Source organism: Salmo salar, chromosome 27 (assembly GCF_965601325.2).
Source record: "Salmo salar chromosome 27, fSalSal1, whole genome shotgun sequence".
NCBI lineage: Eukaryota > Metazoa > Chordata > Actinopteri > Salmoniformes > Salmonidae > Salmo > Salmo salar.
In genome coordinates this window covers 6635294-6657985 of record NC_138317.1, presented here as the reverse complement: position 1 = coordinate 6657985, position 22692 = coordinate 6635294, and the positions used below count along the sequence as shown (strand labels likewise).

The 22692-nt window shown below is 40.4% G+C and overlaps 2 protein-coding genes across 4 annotated transcripts in view; both read right to left on the bottom strand.

The window, feature by feature from the left end:
• Nucleotides 1-243: 243 nt before the first annotated feature.
• Nucleotides 244-12542, bottom strand: tomm40l (translocase of outer mitochondrial membrane 40 homolog, like). Of its 3 annotated transcripts, none has more exons than XM_045709792.1 (10): nt 12433-12542; nt 11329-11522; nt 7985-8052; nt 7149-7241; nt 6547-6648; nt 6232-6337; nt 6009-6131; nt 3480-3556; nt 3284-3386; nt 244-1665 (listed from the first exon to the last, which is right to left on the bottom strand). In XM_045709792.1, exons 1-10 carry the CDS (start codon nt 12525-12527, stop codon nt 1526-1528), a joined length of 1101 nt encoding a protein of 366 aa, XP_045565748.1. In that variant the 5' UTR covers nt 12528-12542; the 3' UTR covers nt 244-1525. The 3 variants fall into 3 exon arrangements, with proteins under 3 accessions (XP_045565748.1, XP_014032536.2, XP_045565749.1); XM_014177061.2 differs by having other exon boundaries at nt 12345-12480; XM_045709793.2 differs by lacking the exon at nt 12433-12542 and adding an exon at nt 12190-12338.
• Nucleotides 12543-13562: 1020 nt separating this feature from the next.
• Nucleotides 13563-22692, bottom strand: part of LOC106588242 (putative ATP-dependent RNA helicase ddx6) — a 77248-nt gene continuing 68118 nt past the window's right edge. Inside the window, exon 14 of the mRNA XM_014177060.3 lies at nt 13563-22412. The gene's annotated coding sequence lies outside the window, so the exon portion shown is untranslated. The remainder of the gene's footprint in view (nt 22413-22692) is intronic.

The following is a 22692-nucleotide window of genomic DNA, read 5'->3' as shown; positions in this document are numbered from 1 at the left end:
CAAGCTGTGCAGGATTCTATCATCAATAGAATAATCACTTCTACTGTTGCCCTCTTGAAAAGGGTCTCAATTTCTTCAAGCAAACTTTCTTGCATATCAGCATATTTGTCAGTATTATGTGTGATTTAAATAAAATGAAACTCATGAACAGCATTCAGCTTATCCTCATCAATTGAAACAATTCAGGCTGTCAACGATGAGCAGAGAATTTGAAGCAATAAGAAACAAAACCAATTCTCTCCATATTTTGTAAGAAATGGCATTTATCCTTTTCCCAATAGATATATACAGGTAATATATACGATTATGAAAAAGATTTTCCTGCCCTCTGCCTCCCCAACCTAAAAAAAAAACCAACAAAAAATAAGTGAAAAGAAGCAGATAGACCATACAGCACAAAATAAATAAAAACAAACCGACCAAAACAAAACTGGACAGGCACTGACCTAAAAACAAAAGTACTATAATTTGATAGTTTCCTAACAGCAAGTGTTTTACAGAGTCCTCTTTTACTGCTGTCTGCTATGTTGGTCTCAGTACGTTAGTCTCTGAAGTATATGGCCATTGTCCAATCTCATCACCACATTGTCCTCAATCTCTGGCCCATACATTTTTACCTCAATTTTGATCATTCGATTGATTATTTTAGTCCTAAAGATGCACCTTATTTACATATCTTTGTTTAACCTTTCAATGATTATATACTACATGGTCAAAAGTATGCGGACACCTGCTCGTCGAACATCCCATTCCAAAATCATGGGCATTAATATGGAGTTTGTCCCCCCTTTGCTGCTATAACAGCCTCCACTGTTCTAGATGTTGGAACATTGGAAGCAAGTCCCCAGAGCATTCAGCCACAACAGCCTTAGGTGAGGTTGGGCACTGATGTTGGGCAATTAGGCCTGGCTCGCAGTCGGCGTTCCAATTCATCCCAAAGGTGTTCATGAAGCTCCCGACAAACAGTTATTGTGCTGAATTTGCTTCCAGAGTGTTGCAATCGAGGACAGACGATTTTCACGCGCTTCAGCACTCGGCGGTTCTGTTCTGTGAGCTTGTGTGGTCTACCACTTCATGGCTGAGCCATTGTTGCTCCTAGACATTTCCACTTCACAATAACAGCTCTAGCAGGACAGAAAGGTGACAAACTGACTTGTTGTAAATGTAGTATCCTATGACAGTGCCACGTTGAAAAAGTCACTGGGCTCTTCAGTAAGGCCATTCTACTGCCAATGTTTGTCTATGGAGATTGCATGTCTGTGTGCTCGATTTTATACACCTGTCAGCAACGGGAATGGCTGAAATAACCGAATCCACTAATTTCAAGGGGTGTCCACATACTTCTGTATATATAGTGTATATTTTAATACATTATTTAGGAAAAATGAACATTTGGAACCAACAATGAACTTCTTAGTAGTCAGATGGGGAAAAATTGAAGTGATGTGAGACTCAGTGGTGAGTCTAGGCTTTGTCTGTCCTTTCTGTGAAGATTGCCTATAGGCTTTCCCCCACTCTGGTAAGTCTAACCGATGGTGATGCCAAAACCACATTGGAACTTGTTCTTCTTATGGTTGAGGAAGGACCCCAGGACCAAAGAAAGAGGCAGAGGAAGCAGCTTCTTCTCTAGTGTGGCCCCCACCACCCAATTACTATCTATGGAGCCTGGAGTATTGGGGAGAAAAACAGAAAATTGGATAACAGTGCTTTCAGAAAATATTCATAACCCTCAACTTATTCCACATTTTGTTCTGTTAAAGGCCAAATTTAAAAATGGATGAAATATATACATTTTGCACATTTATTGAAAATGAAATACTGAAATCAAATTGACATAAGTATTAACACCCCTTTGCTATGACGCTCCAAATTGAGCTCCGGTGCATTCAAATTCCTTTGATCATCCTTGAGATGCCACTATAACTTGATTGGAGTCCACCTGTGGCCAATTCAATTGTTTGGACATGATTTAGAAATAAACATACGTGTCTATATAAGGTCCCACAGTTGACAGTGCATGTCAAAGCAGAAACTATACCATGAAGTCCAAGGAACTATCCCTAGATCTCCAAGATAGAATTGTGATCAGGCATATACATCTTGGGAAGGGTATAAATCTAAAGTATTGAAAGTTTCCAAGAGCATAGTGGCCTCCATCATTGGGAAATTGGAAAAAATATGGAACTATCCAGACTCTGCCAAGAGCTGTACATCCAACCAAACTGCGCAGCCAGGCAAGAGGGACCTTGGTCAGGAAGGTGAGCAAGAACCCAATGCCCACTGACAGAGCTACAGAGTTCATTAGCTGAGTTGGGAGACTATGCCAGAAGGACAGTCTCTAAAGCACTTCATCAATCTGGGCTTTATCGGAGAGTGGCCAGACGGAAGCCACTCCTGAGAAAAAGGCACATTACAGCACAACTGGAGTTTGTGAAAAGGCACATGAAAAACAGCAAAATACTCTGTGGTCTGATGAGAAACATTTAACTATTTGGCCTGAATGCAAAGCGCTATGACTGGAGAAACCCAGGCACAGCTCATCAGCCATCTAACACCATGGTGGTGGCAGTATCATCAGGCAATGGGGATGCTTTTCAGGGGCAGGGAGACTTGTAAGGATAGCGGGAACAATGAACAGAGCCAAATATAGGCAAATCCTTGATGAGAACCTGCTTCAGAGTTCAAACAACCTTCGACTGGGGCGAAGATTTACATTCCAACAGGACAACGACCCCAAATATACAGCCAAAGCAATGCTGGAATGGCTTCAGAACAAAAATGTGAAAGTCCTTGAACGGCACAGCCAAAGTCCAGACATGAATCCTATTGAAAATCTGTGGGAAGACTTGAAGATTGCTGTTCACTGCCGCTCCGCATCTAACTTAACAGAGCTTTAGAAAATCTGCCAGGAAGAAATGGGAGAAAAATCACCAAATCCAGATGTGCAAAGCTGATACAGACAACTCAAAGCTGTAATCACAGCCAATGGTTCTTCTTACAAAGTATTGACTCAGGGGTCTGAATATTTATATAAATTAGATATTTCTAAAAACATGTTTTCACTTTGTCATTATGGGGTAGTGTGTAGATGAGTGAGAAAGAAAACTACAGCCTGAATTCAGAATGGATTAAATAACAAAATGTTGAATAAGTCAAGGGGTATGAATACTTTGAAGGAACTGTATATGAAAATTCAAAAACAGCAAACAATGTAACAAAAGGCTAATATGCAGGAAAATACATATACTTTAAAAATCTGTGAACATACAAGCAGAAGCCATACCTTTGAAGAGCAAATTGGCTTTAGGCACATCGAGCTGGTAGCCAAATGATACACTGGTCTCCTGCATACGGGTGCTAGCCTCAAACTCAACACCCAACTGCAACTGTGGGATAAAAATATTGGTGATGAAGACACTAACCAACACATTGGTAAAAAGTAACAGACACAGAAGGAAACCAATGGAATTGAGCAATACCGTGTCGTTGGCTTTGTGGTAGTAGGAGGCATGTGCCCCTGCTCCCCCTAGTGTCAATGTGGCAATGAAGTTACTGCCTGAAATAGCAAGAAACACAGGTCTTAAAACGTCATAGTGTAACACACACACATCTATCCTATCCACTATGGAAAAATATAAGTTAGTGGACTATTGCTGCATTATATAAAAAATACATGTTTGTAGAGTGTCAAATTAACACATCCCTGCCAGATGTCAACTACAATAAGAACACACAAGGACCTATTCAGTGGCCAGAGAACAAAGGAAGTTGAGCAAAAGTGGAGAAGGACAACACCCTGCTGGGTGTTTGCTGTGAGTGGCCCCCCTCTAGTCTACATCAAAGCTTCTATCAGCAAAAAGGGTGGCAGGTTTGAACCAAAAGGGCACCCAGACTTCTGCCAGAGACATGGACACAACAGCGTTCTGACGAGGAGTGACCATGACTCAGCCAAGGAAGTTCTCCATTGGACAACATTACACCGCACGCAAGTGCCTCAAACTCTTATTTCCTCAAGCAAACAGCATTAACGGACTGAAAAAACAGGCACACACCTGTCTATATAAGGTCCCACAGTTGAAAGTGCATGTCAGAGAAAAAGCCAAGCCACGAGGTCGAAGGAATTGTCCGTAGAGCTACCAGATAGGATTGTGTTGAGGCACAGATCTGGGGAAGGACACCAAAAAATGTCTGCAGCATTGAAGGTCACCAAAGAACACAGTGGCCTCCATCATTCTTAAATGGAAGAAGTTTGGAACCACCAAGACTCTTCCTAGAACTGGCTGCTCGGCCAAACTGAGCAAATGGGGGAGAAGGGCCTTGGTCAGTGAGGTGACCAAGAACCTGATGGTCACTGACAGAGCTCATCTCTGTCGAGATGGTTGTCCTTCTGGAAGATTCTCCCATCTCTGCAGCACTCCACCAATCAGGCCCTTATGGTAGAGTGTCCAGACGGAAGCCACTCCTCAGTAAAAGGCACATGACAGCCGCTTCAAGTTTTCCAAAAAGCACCTAAAGGACTCTGACCATGAGAAACAAGATTCTCAGTTCTGATGAAAGCAAGATTGAAGGCTTTGGCCTGAATGCTAACCGTCACGTCTGGGGGAAACCTGGCACCATCCCTACTGTGAAGCATGGTGGTGGCAGCATCATGCTGTGGAATGTTTTTCAGCAGCAGGGACTGGGAGACTAGTCAGGATCGAGGCAAAGATGAACAGAGCAAAGTACAGAGAAATCCTTGATGAAAACCTGCTCCAGAGCGGGGGCGAAGGTTCACCTTCCAACAGGACAACAACCCAAAGCACACAGCCAAGACAATGCAGGAGTGGCTTCGGGACAAGTGTCAATGTCCTTGATTGGCCCAGCCAGAGTCCGGACTTGAACTTGATCTAACATCTTTGGAGAGGCCTGAAAATAGCTGTGCAGTGACACTCCCCATCCAACCTGACAGAGCTTGAGAGGATCTGCAGATAAAAGTGGGAGAAACTACCCAAATACAGGTGCGCCAAGCTTGTAGCGTCATACCCAAGAAGACTCAAGGCTGTAACTGCTACCAAAGGTGCTTCAGAGTATTGAGTAAAGGGTCTGAATACTTATGTAAATGTAATGGATTTTTTTTAATTTTGAATACATTTGCAAACATTTCTAAAAACGTGTTTTTGTTTTGTCATTGTGTGTCAATTGATGACGATAAAAACAACAATGTAATCAATTTTAGAATAAGGCTGTAACGTAACAAAATGTGGAAAAAGTCAACGGGTCTGAATAGTCACAGAACAATGCAGACGATGAATGGGGGCTGACCCAACCCCAGGAACTATTCCATCACCTAAGCCAATCACAGCACTCCTGACAGGAGGGCTCACCTCTTCCTGTCCAGAAGGGCTCACCTCTCACTGTTCGGTTTTACGAACCACAAAACAATCCAAGGACGCCCCATGCGGGGACCTTGTGGAATTCTGTGGCCTACTGAAATTCTTAATTTTGGACTCTGCTTGCATGGAGAGTTCTCTGAAGACTGTCCCAGACAGATGTGTAAGAGTTTTCCAGCTCAACCTCACCTTCTCCCTGATTTGATGTGAGCGTGTCATCTGTAGGCTTCAATCTGTTACTTTATATTTTAAGTAAGTGTCTTGTTTCTGTTCTTTGAATCACATGCTATAAATAGGTTAGAGAAACTCCCATATACTTTTCTTAGTCATCTATCAAATGTTGCCAACTCCACTATTCATTCATCCTGTACATTTGTTTTATCCTGGCTATTTCTAAATAAGTCCTTTGTTTTGAAAAGATATCTACTGTCTCCAAGCATACATTGCCTTGTCATTTTAACTTAATTGCCTTCAGAATTATAAGTTGTTAACTATTTTATAGTTTCTTGCTGATATATAGTAATAAGTGTACACAGTCCCTTACATGGTTTAGAATACACATTAACTCCTGAAATCGAAAGGGTGGCGCAGAGACTGGGTTGTTCCCATACTTCAGTGTGACTGTGGCCAATGCCTCACCTGTGTATCTGCCAGCTAGAGACATGACTGTGCCTTCCTCTCCTGGCCTGCGATGGTAAACCAGCTCCCCTCCCAAAGCCAGGGATGGGGTTATGGACTGGATGTAGTGTGCTACAATAATACCTGAAAGATGAAGTAGTAAGAGAAAATGATAAGCTTAAGATAAAGTTACAGTTGGTGGTACATTTCAGTATTACAAAATACCTCCCTTCACAAAGCTTACCAGAGCCTACAAGGACATCTGGGTTGCCCAGGGTAACAGCAGCAGTGAAGTCCTCTCCTCGGACCTCACAATCTCCTTGCCAGTTCACAAACTTTTGCTGCTGCGTCTGATGGCAGGACACACATTGATAAACATGTTATCAATCAGTCTGATGTAGTAACTCAAATGGGCTATACACTTCGGAGGCTTGGTGACAGTGTAAGGTCCAGGCGTTGAAGCTCTACTTCAAAGTATTGTTTATTATCACCTAATTTCAACTGCCAAGGTTAATGGCAGACTAAACAAAAACTCCCATAGAAAACCAAATATCTGTACCTGGAAGGCTAGTTTGGACCGGACTCTGTTGGAGATCTGGTGAATGACCTGGGCATTGAGGCTGCCGCTGTTGTCCATGTCTCCCACCATGACTGGGAAGGACTGCAGACAGTAAACAATAGTTACAAAGTACAGGTAAAACTTGTCCAGAATAAGCTAATTTCACAAATACCAGCAACAATAACTGTAATATAGTTGTAATTCATGACTGGTAGTGTGTGTGAACTTGACTGTATAAAAAATATATACTTTGGGATTTTGGCAATGAGGCTCTTTATCTACTTCCCCAGAGTCAGATGAACTCACAGACACCATTTCTGTGGTAGCATGCTAGTAGATGCCCATAGACTTCCAGTCATTGCGCTAACACTAGTGAGCATTGGCTCACGAAACTACATTCTGGACACAGCGACATAAAAATGGTATTCACCAGTTCTTCCGACTCTAGAGAAGTAGTTAAAAGGCCTCATTGGCAAAATCCCGAAGCACCCCTTTAAGCACCCAAATGAAGGGTGACAACTTTATATAGCTGTAGTGTGTACAGGGCTAATGTATCAAACAAATCTTCAGGTTGTGGTATTAGCTAATTGGCTCAGACTCACCTCTGCTGGACCCATCTGCTTAGTTCCCACATAGGTGGCACCGAACCTGTAACTGGAATCGCCTAGGGTGCTGAGCATTACTGTGTGATTCACCTGATGGGGTCGATCAGAGGGAGGACAACATTTCATGTTTCTGTCAGCAATGCTCCTCAAGCAAACATCTGTGTGTTGTGTAAAATGAAAAGACAAAAGCTTCCCACGAGCTTGGTTGTTCTCTTATTTGGTTACGAGCGCAAGACCAGAACTAATCTTAACACCGTATTATCAAAGTTCCTAAACCCAGAGGCTCAACATCGCAAGACTTCAGGGAACGCTTCCGAAGCAGACTCGGCAGACCAGACCGGGGTTTGAGAAGTCAATGAGAGAAGAGAAATTCTTCCTTAGTTAATTTTCTCAAACTAAATGCAAAACCTAAATTCAAACCAATGTCTTAATAAGTAGCTGAACATGTTATTACTCCAACCTCATGAAAGTGACAAACTGACATTTATATTTGTCAAAAACAACTATGTCGAAGGAGTGCCTTTGATTTGACTGCCTGCACATGCGCAGTTTGGCGCGAGACAACCGTTAGACCCGACAGCGTGTTTCTGAGCATGAACTTAGCTAGCCAACGTCGCCATGACATTCCCTACAAGCGTGATGGGGAGAGTTCTATTGGAGAAGCAGTTTCTACACATCTTCAAACTAAACCATCTTTGGTTGTATACTCGAAATTATTTGCCAGGGCAGATCTATCTCTAGATGGAATGAAGAAATGAGGCTCAGGATCATCAAAGGCCATTCACAACATCATTTTACCAGTAGAAAATAGAGATGTAGTGACCTTTACTAACCTGGAAGTGATTACTCAGGCCCTTGTTTACGATTAGTCTTACACCCTCCATCTGCATGGGGAACACCTCTGGAAAGACAGATAGATAGAAAGGGGAACTGATTAAGTTTACGTGTAGGCCTACGACATCAAGACACAGAATCATTAAAAAGGAGTGGTTCACCATTTTGTTATTTATGTATATTGTGTGTTATAGAAAGGGTCCAGACACCCGTTTCTGCGATTTCACTTGGTTGAGAAACTAACCTCACTTCCTCATTCTGCATTACGGGGGTGCTGGAAAAACAAAAACACCCAATAGTGATGCAGGTCTTTAGATGTTGTACACATGAAACTGTGCAATTCCAAACTTTACCCGCAACGTTATGTTCCATATTGTGTGACTCGAGCGCTTTCCCCTACCAGCTGTGCTGCGAGGGCTACACGGAGAGGGAGCACAGCTGCTAAGAGAAACCATCACAAATATTTAATAATGTTGCAGATAAAGTTCAAAATTACACAATTTCATGTGTACAACATCTAAAGACCTGCAGCACTATACTGACAGCTTTGCTCTTTCTAAAATGTGTTTGGGGCCTTCGTTCGTGTTTTTCCAGAGCCCACATACTGCAGAACGAGCAATAAGGAAGTCTATTGTGGGTGCGTTAAGTTTCTCAAAACCAAGTGAAAAAGCTACACAAAAATGATAATAAAAGTGCCTGGACCCTTCTATCACATGCCATTTATGTCAACAATATAGATATGGTTCTAGAAAAAAGTGAACCAATCCTTTAACACTAGAACTGCCTGGCCTTTCAGCCTATAAGTACCTGTTAGAGAATGTTGCCGGGCATCACCTTCAGCATATGCATATCAACCGGCAAAGTGCAGCAAACATATGCACCAACACTTGATAAAGGATTCATTGCATATAGAAATACACATACATAAAAAGTTGATGGTAGAATTATACAAAACATCCTTGACCAAGTCGTAGAAAAAAAAAAGACCTATGGCCTATTTTTGTTTCCCTCATAATAAAAACAGCGTAATCCATTTGACCATCTTTATTTGTAGATTCCATTAGTAATAGGGTCATAGTAATTAATAACATCCAGGTACAGCTTCTTTTGGCATAGTAGAAACTAAAAGGATAATATCATAACCAGCCAGGTGAAATGATTTGCTGTATTCCTAAACAAAAGCACCAGTGCATTCATTTTAATGGATGAATTGTATAAATAAATATTTGTGGAAATATATTAATGCCAAGATATAAAAACTAATTTGTTGATTGTATCATACACTGTATTGTGCCCTTACATATGAATATTGCTCCCGAGTGGCGCAGCGGTCCAAGGCACTGCACCTCAGCGCTAGAGGCGTCACTACAGACCCTGGTTCGATCACGGGCTGTATCATGGTCTCCCGGAAAAAGTACACCCCATAGACCAAAATGACTCTACATCCATTGTCTTTCAGCCGTATGCGCCGCGGACATACAAGACTGCAATAAATGCTTTGAGTTCATCCATAGACATGTTCCACCTATTTCCTTTTCTGTGAGCATGAGCAACAGTACAATCTGATGTGCTGCAACATCTGCATGTCACATCAACTCATCTCTACCCAAGCCGTGCCATCCCTCCCAGACTCCTGTCTCACCTGGCTCTGTTCTGGTTTTTCTGCAGCGAGGCCCAGGCATTGGAGGCTTGAAGTCAACATCAGAATCAGATGAAGACTCTTAAAATCAGTAACATCTGACAGTTGCAATGCTGTCAGTGAGTCCATTCATTTGAGTCGGCTTGCCATTGTGAACTACATACATTGTATTTTGTACTCAGTGTCTGATTTGACTCTGAGGGGAAATTATATACAATTTCCAGCCTTTCATTATAAAACAATTAGACCCCCAACAACTCCTATAATTTTATCAAAATTACACTATTGTTCTAAATTCAGTCATCCTCTTCACGCTCATCATTCAGTTACTTTAAGTCACATGCAACATTATCAGTTTCTATCGCCCATTGATGAAAGAATAGCATATTTAAAATGTTACGTTTATTACGTTAGTAGTTTTTGCTTAGCAGCCAGAGCAATGCTGTAGCGTGAGTGGTCATGTGCTGAATGCATGGACAGCGCTGATATTCCTAGAAAAAGTAACATTTGGAAATACAGCTGCGCCTCTTGAATTAGGAGTTATCTGATAAAGGTAAGTGTAACTGAAACTGCAGAATATGCTCTCCGATACAATATAGTAATCCAAATGTTGTACCCGCATGTGACTCTAAAGGAGGATTTGATAAAGTGATGCTCCTTTCACTGCATCTGTAAATTACAAGCATGTACAATTTGACAAATGATAGGCCTAATATTGTCACTCATCAGGTTATTGTCAATTGAATCTTGTCTATAGGCTAACTCTTATTATGTGTGAAATTAGTTTTAGTATAGTTTGAATGGGCCAGCTGTGCATGCTCACTTGCATTGTTTGTTTCCCGCTCATAAAATTGGTTGGAGTTAAGGATAGGCTTAACACAAATTCATTACACCATTGTTGTTCTAAATTAAATCAACCTCTTCACCTTCCTTATCATTCAGTTAGGCCTCATTTAAATTTCATTGTGAAGTAATGTGCACAATTATCGCCCATTCGTCATTAATTCAGTGGGCTGGTATCGTTTGCTTTGCTGGATAGAGTCATGGATATGTTTTGCAGTAGGCCTTCAGAACAATACAACATGTAGCATGTTTTCACTTCCCTTTCAATAAATGTGATTAAATCGAGTTATAGTATATAAAAGTCCCATAACAGCTTATTTTTACAAAGTAAAACATGAGAATAGTATCAACCCCCAAGGCGCGCTGTGAAATTATTTGCTGCTGATAAATGCGCATAAAAAAAAAAACATTACACTATTGTCTTTCTAAATTAAATCAACCTCCTTATCATTCAGTTAGGCCTAATTTAAATTCAATTGTGAAGTAAGGTGCACAATTATCGCCCATTCATCCATTTGTCATTCATTCAGTGAGCAAAGAGAGACATCAGATTAGTGCCTGGCTGGATACCAACATCCTACAGCACATTGTTTTGGCAGGTTAAGCTGGGAATAGGTGAGAGAAAAAAAAAGAAACTGGTAAAAAAAGGCTCTAAATACTTCTCTGTGATTTCAAAATTCTGACAAATGAGCAGTGTCAAATACAAACATTTTGGAAAAGTCAGGGAAGGAGCAGGACATTTTTATTATTTATAAAATAAATGTCAGTGGCCGTTGGCCTACATTTGCACTATTCAATTCACAGATCTCATCTTCATGGTGGAGGACTTTCTCTAGATATTTCATGGACTAATCTGTTTACCTTTGCACTTGCGGTGGCACTCCTCAAACGTGCCAGGGTTGGGCAGAGGGCCTTCTGCCTCCACCTGCTGACTGGGTGCCGCATTGCCTGAAGGCAGTACAGGTGATACTGGGGGCATTGAGAAGCCTGGGCCACCAGGACTACCACCAGCAGGAGCCGGGTTGGGGGAGCTGGCTGCCAAAACACTGCCCATTCTGTGAGAGGAGATGATAGGATGAGACAGGGGTGGAGGTAGAAAAGGGGGAAGATATGTGACGGTTTGTTGGAAGATGCTTGGTGTATTCGGGGGCGGTTAGCTATCTCTGGGCAGTTGACCAGTAGGGGTGATAGAAAACTGGTACCGGAAGAGATGGGGCTGTTTGTCAAAGACAACAAAAGCGCACCACTTGTTTACATGTCAGCATAGATTACATTGTAGAGTTCAATTTACAGAGGAAACGCCTATAAATTACAATTGTGGCCTAGTCATGAATGCTGATCATGAGTTTTATAACATATCCCCAAAGATTGAGTTGGATCATTATATATTTACATAGAAAGCATGTTAATTAGATACATAGCTAGTTGGCACAGCTGACATTTACGAAATGGTCATCATTGAATGGGAAGCTCAAAAACCATGCCAGCAATGAAAGGTTTCTTGAAGTAGTTACCATCTCACCCAGTACTATGGTGCTGAATTGTGATTATTTCTGGCTATTAGTGACAGCTAGCAAGTTAAATAATTCAATCGGCTAACATGCATCTAGATGGCCAACCCGTTAGCTAGTCTGTAACTAGTAGTTAGCTAACGAATGATGTAGGAGGTATGTTGTAAAACGACGGCAATGAAACGCTAGCTAGCTAGCTGCATAAGCTCACCACATCTACTATATCCTGATGTTCTTACAGAAAACACGGATGAAACACCTTATCGGAATAATTAAAAGCCTAATTCACAAGATCCTCAGCAACGCAAAAACTACAATATTTAGGCTGTCTATTTTCAATGAAACCTCGCTAAAATTGCTACTCACGTTGTGATTTCCAGAGGACGATGCAACACCCGGCAGTAACGTAAGACCTCAAAATGCCATGCGTCATAACTAAGACCCGCCTACTTACTTGAGGTACCACTTGGATTGGGCAAATGAGCCCACTTCTGAACAACTTGTGGCAGATATACGTGTCAATCTCAGCGTAAACAACCAGCACTGCATCACTGAGGTATAAGAAAACTCAAGCGTGATAATTCGAAGGCATGGTTTTGTTATTTCGACCACACCTCCACTTGTAGCCAACTGGTTATTAGACGATTCAGTCACAAGAGAACTGCAATAAGATTGGACAAATGCAATATCTGCCTTATCCAACCAATGCTTGCTGATAGATTGCAAAATGGACTATTTTTCTGATTTGGAAAAGACAGCAAGGTTCTCAAGGGCTGAAGGTGGGGTCATCACTGTTTGGAGGCTGCTGATTGGTGGACAAGGGGAGTCATTGCGGTTGGTTGCAGTTCAGGGATGTAAAATAAAAAAGTGCTGCCTGTGAAGGTCAGTGACAGCATGAGGGTCTTGGGTCAAATTCATAAAAACTAATGGAATAGCTCCTACACCACTTTTTCCACAGGGCCGGATTACCACATGCTCTGGGATCCCCGACCTCCAGAGGTTGGGGCCCTTCTGGTGGGGGTGGGGGGGTCAGACAGCATATGATAGCAAAATGTATAGAATTGCAGAAAATTTGCTTTAAAACTGCAAAATTCTCTCTCAACCTAATAGCAAATTGTTAACAAAAGAATAAGATGTGCTATAAAAAAAAATGTAGAATTGCAGACAATTTGCTTTAAAACATGACAAAATGTGTGGAATAGCATTATAAAACTGGACATTTTACTCTGCACCATTACGAAATGAGTGGACTTAACTTGCAACAATTCTCAACCACTAACAAACACATCAATGTTGTGGGTGTGTGCTTTGTGCTGACACACGTCCGTCAATATCTATGGAAGCTTTACCTTTCAGTTAGAATAATGGCCTGAGCAGTCACTAACTTTACACTTGCCTACCTGGTTAAATAAAGGTGAAATAAAAATAAACATCGCTCTGGATAAGAGAATCTGCTTAATTTGAATGTAAGAATGTAGGCCTAAACACCTGAGTGCAGACAGCTATGTGTAAAAGCATCACAAAAGCACACAACCTGGCATGTACACAAGCCTTCAAAGATAGGAACAATGAAAAACACCACACTTTCAATTGAGTTCATTTTTATTACATTTTATAACCCCCTGTATTAATTCCAATGTCATTAAAGTACAGTTTAAGACTCTGATAGAAGTAGATAATTGAAGTATGCTTCTTGTATTGGTTGTGTTTCTAGGGTTACCGAGGGGGGAGGTGTAATTAGCCAAATTGACATAGTTGCATTTTAAATTGAAATATTGTAAGCAAATTAATGGTGCAACTTTACCCATCGACTTTCTCTATAATCAGATCAAGCATACATGTATGCTCCAATATAGTGGCTGACTACGGCTGTCTAATTTGTAAGACAAACTACCTCGTCAAAGTTTCAGTGTTAAGACCTCCGTTTGTAATTCTCACTCTACATAGGGCTGAACAGTTTTGAAAATAACAAATGAGAAAGTAAAAGGAATAGCCACCAAGGTGTGTACATTCCCACATACAGTGCCTTCAGAAAGTGTTCACACCCCTTGACTTTTCCCACATTTTGTGAAAAGCTGAATTGTCTTGAGTCAATAAGTATTCAAACCCCTTTGTTATGACAAGCCAAAATAAGTTTTGGAGTAAAAAGGTGCTTAAGTTTCATGGACACACTGTGTGCAACAGTGTTTAACATGATTTTTAATGACTACCTCATCTCTGTACCTCACACGTATATTTATCCCACAGTCAAGCTGTCAATTTCAAACACAGATTCAACCACAAAAACCGGCGAGGTTTTCAAATGCCTCTCAAAGAAGGGCACCTAAAGCAGACACTGAATATCCCTTTGAGGATGGTGAAGTTTTAATTACACTTGTGGTTGAATCTGTGTTTGAAATTGACAGCTTGACTGGGGGATAAATATACGTGTGAGGTACAGAGATGAGGTAGTCATTAAAAAATCATGTCAAACACTATTGCACACAGTGTGTCCATGAAACTTAAGCACATTTTTACTCTATTTTGGATTGTCATAACAAAGGGGTTTGAATACTTATTGACTCAAGACAATTCAGACACTGAATATCCCTTTGAGGATGGTGAAGTTATTAATTACACTTTGGATGGTGTATTAATACACCCAGTCACTACAAAGATACAGGCGTCCTTCCTAACTCAGTTGCCAGAGAGGAAGGAAACCGCTCAGGGATTTCACCATGAGGCTAATGGTTACTTTAAAACAGTTACATAGTTTAATGGCTGTGATAAGAGAAAACTGGAGGATGGATCAACAACATTGTAGTTACTCCACAATACTAACGCAATTGACAGAATGATAAGGAAGACTGTACAGAATAATAATATTCCAAAATATGCATCCTGTTTGCAACAAAGCACTAAATAATACTGCAAAAAATGTGGCAATGCAATTCACTTTTTGTCCTGAATACAAAGTGTTATGTTTGGGGAAAATCCAACGCAAACATTACTGAGTACCACTCTCCATATTTTCAAGCATAGTGGTGGCTGCATCATGTTATAGGTAAGCTTGTAATCATTATGGACTGGGGAGTTTCTCAGGATAAAAAGGAAATGGAATTGAGCTAAACACAGACAAAATCCTAAAGGAAAAGCTGGCTCAGTCTGCTTTTCACCAGTCACTGGAAGATGAATTCACATTTCAGCAGGGCAATAACCTAAAAGACAAGGCCAAATCTACACTGGAGTTACTTACCAAGAAGAAAGTGAATGTTCCTGAGTGGCCGAGTTATCGTTTTGACTTAAAATCTACTTGATAACTATGACAAGACCTGAAAATGGTTGTCTAGCAATGATCAAGAGCTTGAAGAATTTTGAAAAGAATAAATGGGTAAATGTTGTACAATCCAGGTGTGGAAAGCTCTTAGACTGACCTAGAAAGACTCACAGTTGTATTCGCTGCCAAAGGTGCTTCTACAAAGTATTGATTCAGGGGTGTGAATACTTATGTAAATTAGATATTTATGCATTTCATTTTCAATAAATTTGAAAACATTTAAAGAAAAACATGTTTTCACTTTGTCATTATGGGGTATTGTGTGTAGATGGGAGAGAAAGAAATCTATTTAATCCATTTTGAATTCAGGCTGTAACAACAAAAATGTGGAATAAGTCAAGGGGTATGAATACTTTCTGAAGGCACTATACAATAACTACAGAAAACACAGGACAACTGAATTCTGAAATGGCTTCTCCCCCTTAATGACCACAGAAAATGTTTTACTCACGTATGTGACAAATTTAACCGCGGCTATGTTTAAAAATTCCAAACAAGTAATTTAGCAAATTAGAATTTTAGTACCAGTCATTCATCCAGTTTCCAGGAACAGAATACACACTTTTCTTTCCAGCTCTTGCAGAATTCAGTCTCTCAGTTTATTGAATGTAGAGTCTCTGCATGTAAGAGGAGTCTGAATTAGAGAAGCACAACACAGTCATGCATGCAATTCAGAATTTGTTCAACTGGAGATACATTTGAGGCTTCGCTGTATTAGCTCTATTGCAATTTGGGAATCAGGGGTATTCTGGTTTCAAAATGATCTGTACCAGTTTATTTTCTCCAAACCCCATGTTGCAATACCATAATTCTTGTTTGCTTAATTGTATTATACCCCAAACCCCTTCTACCTTTCCCCACCATAGACCATATAGGCTAGCTCTTACTTGTGTTCTTAAGGGTATGAACATGATTACCTTTTCCAAACATCTTGGAGTTAACGACAAGTGAACCTTCCCTCCCCCACTTGTACTCAATCATTCACACAGTCACAACTTGACTCAATGGCCAAGAGCACGCACACACAGATCCACACAGGATTAGACAGTGACATACACTTGGCCAGTTTATTAGGTACACTACACTGCTCACGAAAATGGTTAGCTCCTACAGACAACGAGTCACGTGGCCGTGGCTTGCCATATATAGGCAATATAGCATATACAGTCATTGACGCATTCAGTTACTGGTCAACTGAACGTTAGAATGGGCAAAATGAGTGACCTAAGCATCTGAGTGTGTTATGATCATCAGTGCCAAGCACGCCAGTTCCAGTATTTCAAAATGTCCGGCTTCCTGGGCTTCTCATGCAAGACAGTGTCTAGGGTTTACCAAGAATGGTGTGACAAACAAAAAACATCCAGCCAGGGACAGTCCTGTTGGCGAAAACAGCTCGTTGATGAGAGGTCGATGTTGAATGGCAAGAATCATGCAAGCTAACAGGCAGGCAAATAACGGCGTAGTACAACAGTGGTGTGCAGAATGGCATCTCTAAAAGAACAACTTGTCGATTCTTGTCACGGATGGGCTATTGCAGCAGACGACCACACCGGGTTCCACTCCTATCAGCTAAAAACAAGAAGCGGCTCCAGTGGGCACACGATCACCAACACTGGACATTTGAGGAGTGGAAAAACATTGCCTGGTCCGACGAATCCTGGTTCCTGTTGCGTCATGCTGATGGCAGAGTCAGGATTTGGTGTAAGCAAGTCCATGGCCCCATCCTGCCTGGTGTCAACGGTACAGGCTGATGGTGGTGGTGTAATGGTTTGGGGAATGTTTTCCTGCCACACATTAGGTCCCTTGATAGGAATTGAGCAATGTTTCCATGCCCCAAATAATTCAGGCTGTTCTGGAGGCAAAGGGGGATCTGACCAGATACTAGATGGGTGTACCTAATAAACTGAATATACAGACATTTACCCACTGACATAGACTGAATATTCCATCTGAATATCCCTTTGAGGATGGTGAACATTGCCTGTTTTCTAGTCCCCTTTGTGACCACTGATCGCAAAGAACAGTATGTGAAAGGAATTTGAAAAACTCTGCCTTGGGCTAGTTTGGGGTTTACACTATATGGCTAGTGTTGACCTATTCTGTCTTTGCACAGTATGGGTCACAAAGTAGACCAGAAAACAGGCTAGGGACAACAGCCATACGAATATTAAGACATTGTATGTCACTCACAGACAAACAAGCACACAGAAACATTCACAATTGCATACAGAAATTCACATTCAGCCAATTGAACACCCTACCAAACAATCTTACAGAACAGCCATTCATATACAGACACACAGGCAATCACATTCATACCAACAAACAAATGAGACGGGACACTAACTTACTCTTAAAACACACCAACCAACCTTGTTTCTCACACACCAAGTTTCTCTCTATGACACACACACACACACACACACACACACACACACACACAACACTTACTGACAGTCACTCACGCAAAGCACACAAAATGCCATGACGTGACATTACACTTTTTTGGTTTCGGTTCAATATAAATCCTGAAAGTCAGTATTTAAAATTAAAAAAAATAAAAAAAATCTAATATTCAAAACTACCTCCACCATGAAGCAAATTCATATTTTTTTTGTTATTGTAAACGAATTGTGAACACAACGAATCATTTACAAACCAATTTCCTCAAAATGATAGCAACCACCTCGTAAAAAGATTGACCTAGATAACCAGTATGACTGTGCTCGGATAGCATTCTCTCCAGTACTTAAAATAAGCAAACTAATGGTCAAAATATAATACTTTTTTTGTACTTTGGGAGAAAAATTACAAATGTGTTGAGTTTCAGATCTGTTGCAAACCATATTGGTTGGTCCACTGTTGTGCTGGAGTTCTTAAGTACCAGAGAGAAGAAAAGATTCAAGATGACTCGCAAACCCACACAAACCCAGTGCCCCAAACCCTGCTCTGCCCCCCTCCCTGCTTAGCAAGCATTGTCAAAAATAATTTCAAAGAGAAGCAAAAAAAATATCACATATTTTTCTCTGCTTTCATCATCAGCTAAACATTTGTAGCAGGACCAAAAAAAAGATCACAGCTGCCAGTTTGAAGATGCTACAATTTGCTTTCAAATATAATTCTGATGTGAGCCAACCCACCCCACACACAAGAATAGTCCCTCAGCTTTTCACAATCATAACAAAACTGTACGACCGACCCCCCCCCAAAAAAAACTCTGGGTTTTCCCAACCTAATGAATAGCAGAGATAACAAATGAGAGTTCTGCCAAGTTCTCAGCTCTGTATGTATCATATCAAAATACCCTCCCTTCTCCCTTGGAGCCAGGCTGAGGAACATCACCCAAGAGCTCTGAGGTTTTTAAAATAAAAGCTTGGTTTCTTGTTACTTAGTTTTTAGTCTAAATATACTATATTTTGTACCAATTGGCTGCATGTACCATCGGGCTGCACAGTACATATTGGCAATTAATACATTCACAACACTTTGGAGATACATTTTTACATTTGAGTCATTTAGATTGATTCAAATTAGACCCTAAACCGCATACCCACAAAACTGTACCAACATGAAATGTCTACCTCTAAAAAACATATTATATTACTTTGAGGGACCCTCACATTGAGGAAGAAAAAGCAGGTCTTAAAAATATGTTGAACCATGTTGTTTTGTACAAAGAAAACGTCAAGATTGCCTCTAGGGCTATTCAGGCCAATGTTAGAGGGCCTTTTTTACTGAATAATGGGTTTGTTTCCTTGTGTTTTGCTTTTCATATTTTGTGTTTGCTTTTCGTGTATTGTGTAATAGATTTGTATATACAGTGGGGAGAACAAGTATTTGATACACTGCCGATTTTGCAGGTTTTCCTACTTACAAAGCATGTAGAGGTCTGTAATTTTTATCATAGGTACACTTCAACTGTGAGAAACGGAATCTAAAACAAAAATCCAGAAAATCACATTGTATGATTTTTAAGTAATTAATTTGTATTTTATTGCATGACATAAGTATTTGATCACCTACCAACCAGTAAGAATTCCGGCTCTCACAGACCTGTTAGTTTTTCTTTAAGAAGCCCTCCTATTCTCCACTCATTACCTGTAGTGTACCTATGATAAAAATTACTGACCTCTACATGCTTAGTAAGTAGGAAAACCTGCCAAATCGACAGTGTATCAAATACTTGTTCTCCCCACTGTAGATATTTATAGTGTAATTGTTGTTTATTGAGGTGTTCATGAAGGGCTCATATGTGAAAGAGACAGTGGTTAAAAAAAAAGATCCCATGCTGATCTTAATCTCCAACAACACCTTGTGCGTCTTTCAGAAATTGGATGCATATGACTGATCAGATTGTAAATTCTACCTGTTCTTTCCATAGCTGCAGATATATGGGCCTATTTCCTATATAGTGCACTACTTTATGGGTCCTGGTCAAAAGTAGTGTACTTTACAGGGATTAGGGTGATATTTTGACACATAATCACATCACCACCGCAACATAAGTATGAAACCTCAGAAAATAGTTTTACTAGTAAAATGCTACACAAGCTCAGTAATTGGATGCTACTGTGACTTGTGTTTTCATGAACTGCTCCTGTACTGGTCTGAGATCGTTTATATATAGGGGAATTTTTGTCCGGTGCTATATTAGCTTGATAGTAGGCTACCATCCACAGTTTTTACAATGGGCCCAGTCTTATATCATATTATATTATTCACATGATTGATTATTCATAGTGACAGAAACAGTCACGTTGCGTCTAAGTAAAAGCTGCCCTTTTTTATTGCAAAGTTTACATTAAAAGTACTTTCGCATTCTAGATGATGGCAGTCAGAGTTTGAGCCTTGGTTATTGAGCATCTAGAACATGAACAAGATTCCCTAGAAGGAGAGTGCACAATGAACGTTCTACTTGCATAATGGAATTCTGAATCAACCAATGTTACAATTCAGCTTAATTGTGTTTGCATTCTGTCTGTTGTGTGAGAGAAAGACAGATGGATGAACTGATAAGAGCGCATGTGGGAGAGTAATTAAGGCACTTGAGTGACAAAAGGCATGTGAATGTAAGCGGGCAAGATGGCTAGTGTGAATGAGCCAATATAAAAGGGTCCATCTTGTCTCTACAATGGAGGAAGACCGGTTTAAATGTGTGAACGCGTTTGGGCCTTGTGTCCCTGGCAACCGCTTTGGTCCCGCCCACAAAGGGTAAAGAAAAAGGAATCTCTTGTTGAAATGCATTCATTTTAGTGTTAAATGGCTAAAAGTGTTTTATTTTAATATAATCATGAATTCTATCTATAACTGAGTTGATGTCTGATGTGTGAGCCTCCATGTTGAATACCCCCCCCCCCCCCCCACTAATTTCAAGCTACGTATCACATGCAGTGAAATACTAGTAATTCAATACAACTGCATGGATGATGGTGTCGTGTACCACTGTAAAAACATACGTTTGTTGGTTTTCTATCTAGTGTGAGTGGGAACACTACCACAGGCGTTTGCATCTCTGTAATTTGAGATAAACAAAAAATGTATTTTGTCTATGCATCGCATGTATACCGAGGTAACTCTAGCTACAGTAGCCTGAGGCAAGGCACAAGCAGTGTTACTTTTAATCAGCAGAAATATTGTTGAAAAAAAAATAACATTACTTTGTGTGCAATTCAAAGACCTGAGCCAGCTAGTTGTCATCGATAACAAATCAGGTTTGAATAACGTACCGTAAACATTTATTTTACGGTTGGGACGGACTGCACCTCTGAAAGTGTACATGACTCAAGCTGCTCATTTTGAACGTGACCACTTTCAAGCAACCTAAAGCCATCAATCTATGTAGCTATTTTCCAATACAGGCATTATTTTGATAACCCAGCTAACTATACACACTGAGTGTACAAAACATTAGGAACACCTGCTCTTTCCATGACAGACTGACCAGGTGAATTCAGGTGAGAGGTACTGTATGATCCCTTATTGGATGTCACCTTCAATCAGTGTTGATGAAGGGGAGGAGACGGTTAATGAATGATTTTTAAGCTTTGAGACAATTGATACATGAATTGTGTATGTGTGTCATTCAGAGGGTGAATGAGCAAGACAAAAGATTTAAGTCCCTTTGAACAGAGTATGGTAGTAGGTGCCAGGCGCACCGGTTTGAGTGTGTGAAGAACTGAATCGCTGCTGGGTTTGTCTCACTCAACAGTTTCCCGTGTGTATCAAGGATGGTCCAGCACCTAAAGGACCTACCAGCCAACTTGACACAACTGTGGGAAGCATTGGAGTCAACATGAACCAGAATACCTGTGGAACGCTTTCGAAACCCGACGAATTGAGGCTGTTCTGAGGGCAAAATGGGGTGCAACGTAATATTAGGAAGGTGTTCCTAATGTTTTGTACACTCAGTGTATGTAGTACAGAAGATAAATTATTTAAGTCGATGTTGGATATTAGTATCCAAAGGATTTATAATCCAACCATTTGTGAATTTATTAATAAGTTTAAAACCTACAAATATAGTATCTTAACTCCAATCAAAAATGCATGTAAGTGAATGAGCTTTCCAACATTCTGAAGCTTTCTTTACCCTTAGTGGTTGTTGCTAAGGTTAACAATAGGCCTCATGTCATTGATGACACAAACCTGTCCTCCTCCAAAGCTGGCCGTAAAAGTGGACGACATATTCGGCTGGAAACAATACAACTTCATCAATATTTTGCAATGATCTTACTTTTTTAAAGACATTGTTCCTCACCTATCTTGGAAGTTTTTCAGCTGATATGTTACCTTCCAATACCAGGATACAATCCAAAAAACATTAGCCTACATGTCTTAAGCCAAAAAAGGACTGATTGATCTCATTCAGTGTGCATTGGGCAAGCTACCTTTGGTGCAAAACAACATGGTTAAACCAATTTAAATAAAGAAATGCAGGCAGCTCTTAATGAAATAACAAGGGGGAATAAGAACAGAACATACAAATCAGCAAAAAGTAAACTCGACCTTAACATCCATGTGCCAGGTTTTGAAGGTTGAGATAAGAGAAGTTGAAGAGGTGCCTGAAGCCTGTGTGCAAGAGCCGAACGTTGTGCAAAAGCCAGGTATGTCCTATTGTCCTGGATGGAAGATAAGGTGGCAAGGATTAAAAAGATGGGTCTCACACTTCATTCACATCACAAGATGGGTTCCCAATTTGAAATATCCCTTATCCCCTTGTGTAGATCCACAATTATTTGATAGACGTAAGAAATATGGTAATGAGCCATATTGCCTTCTAAGGAATTTACCAAATTGCTTACGACCCTTTCAGATCTCAGTTAGGGTCGACCTAAAATATTAGGCATTCTCACTGGCATGTCCGACTGATATGTATAATATGCCCATATAAGCAATAAA

What these genes read in the sequence shown, in the direction of transcription:
- tomm40l (XM_045709792.1), bottom strand. Translation starts at nt 12,527, where the DNA reads ATGCAGTGCTGGTTGTTTACGCTGAGATTGACACGTATATCTGCCACA. An exon ending in GTGCCACCGCAAGTGCAAAG is followed by an intron (nt 8,053 to 11,328) that starts GTAAACAGATTA and finishes CTGTCTTTCCAG; the next exon opens with AGGTGTTCCCCATGCAGATG. An exon ending in GGTCCAAACTAGCCTTCCAG is followed by an intron (nt 6,338 to 6,546) that starts GTACAGATATTT and finishes TCCTGCCATCAG; the next exon opens with ACGCAGCAGCAAAAGTTTGT.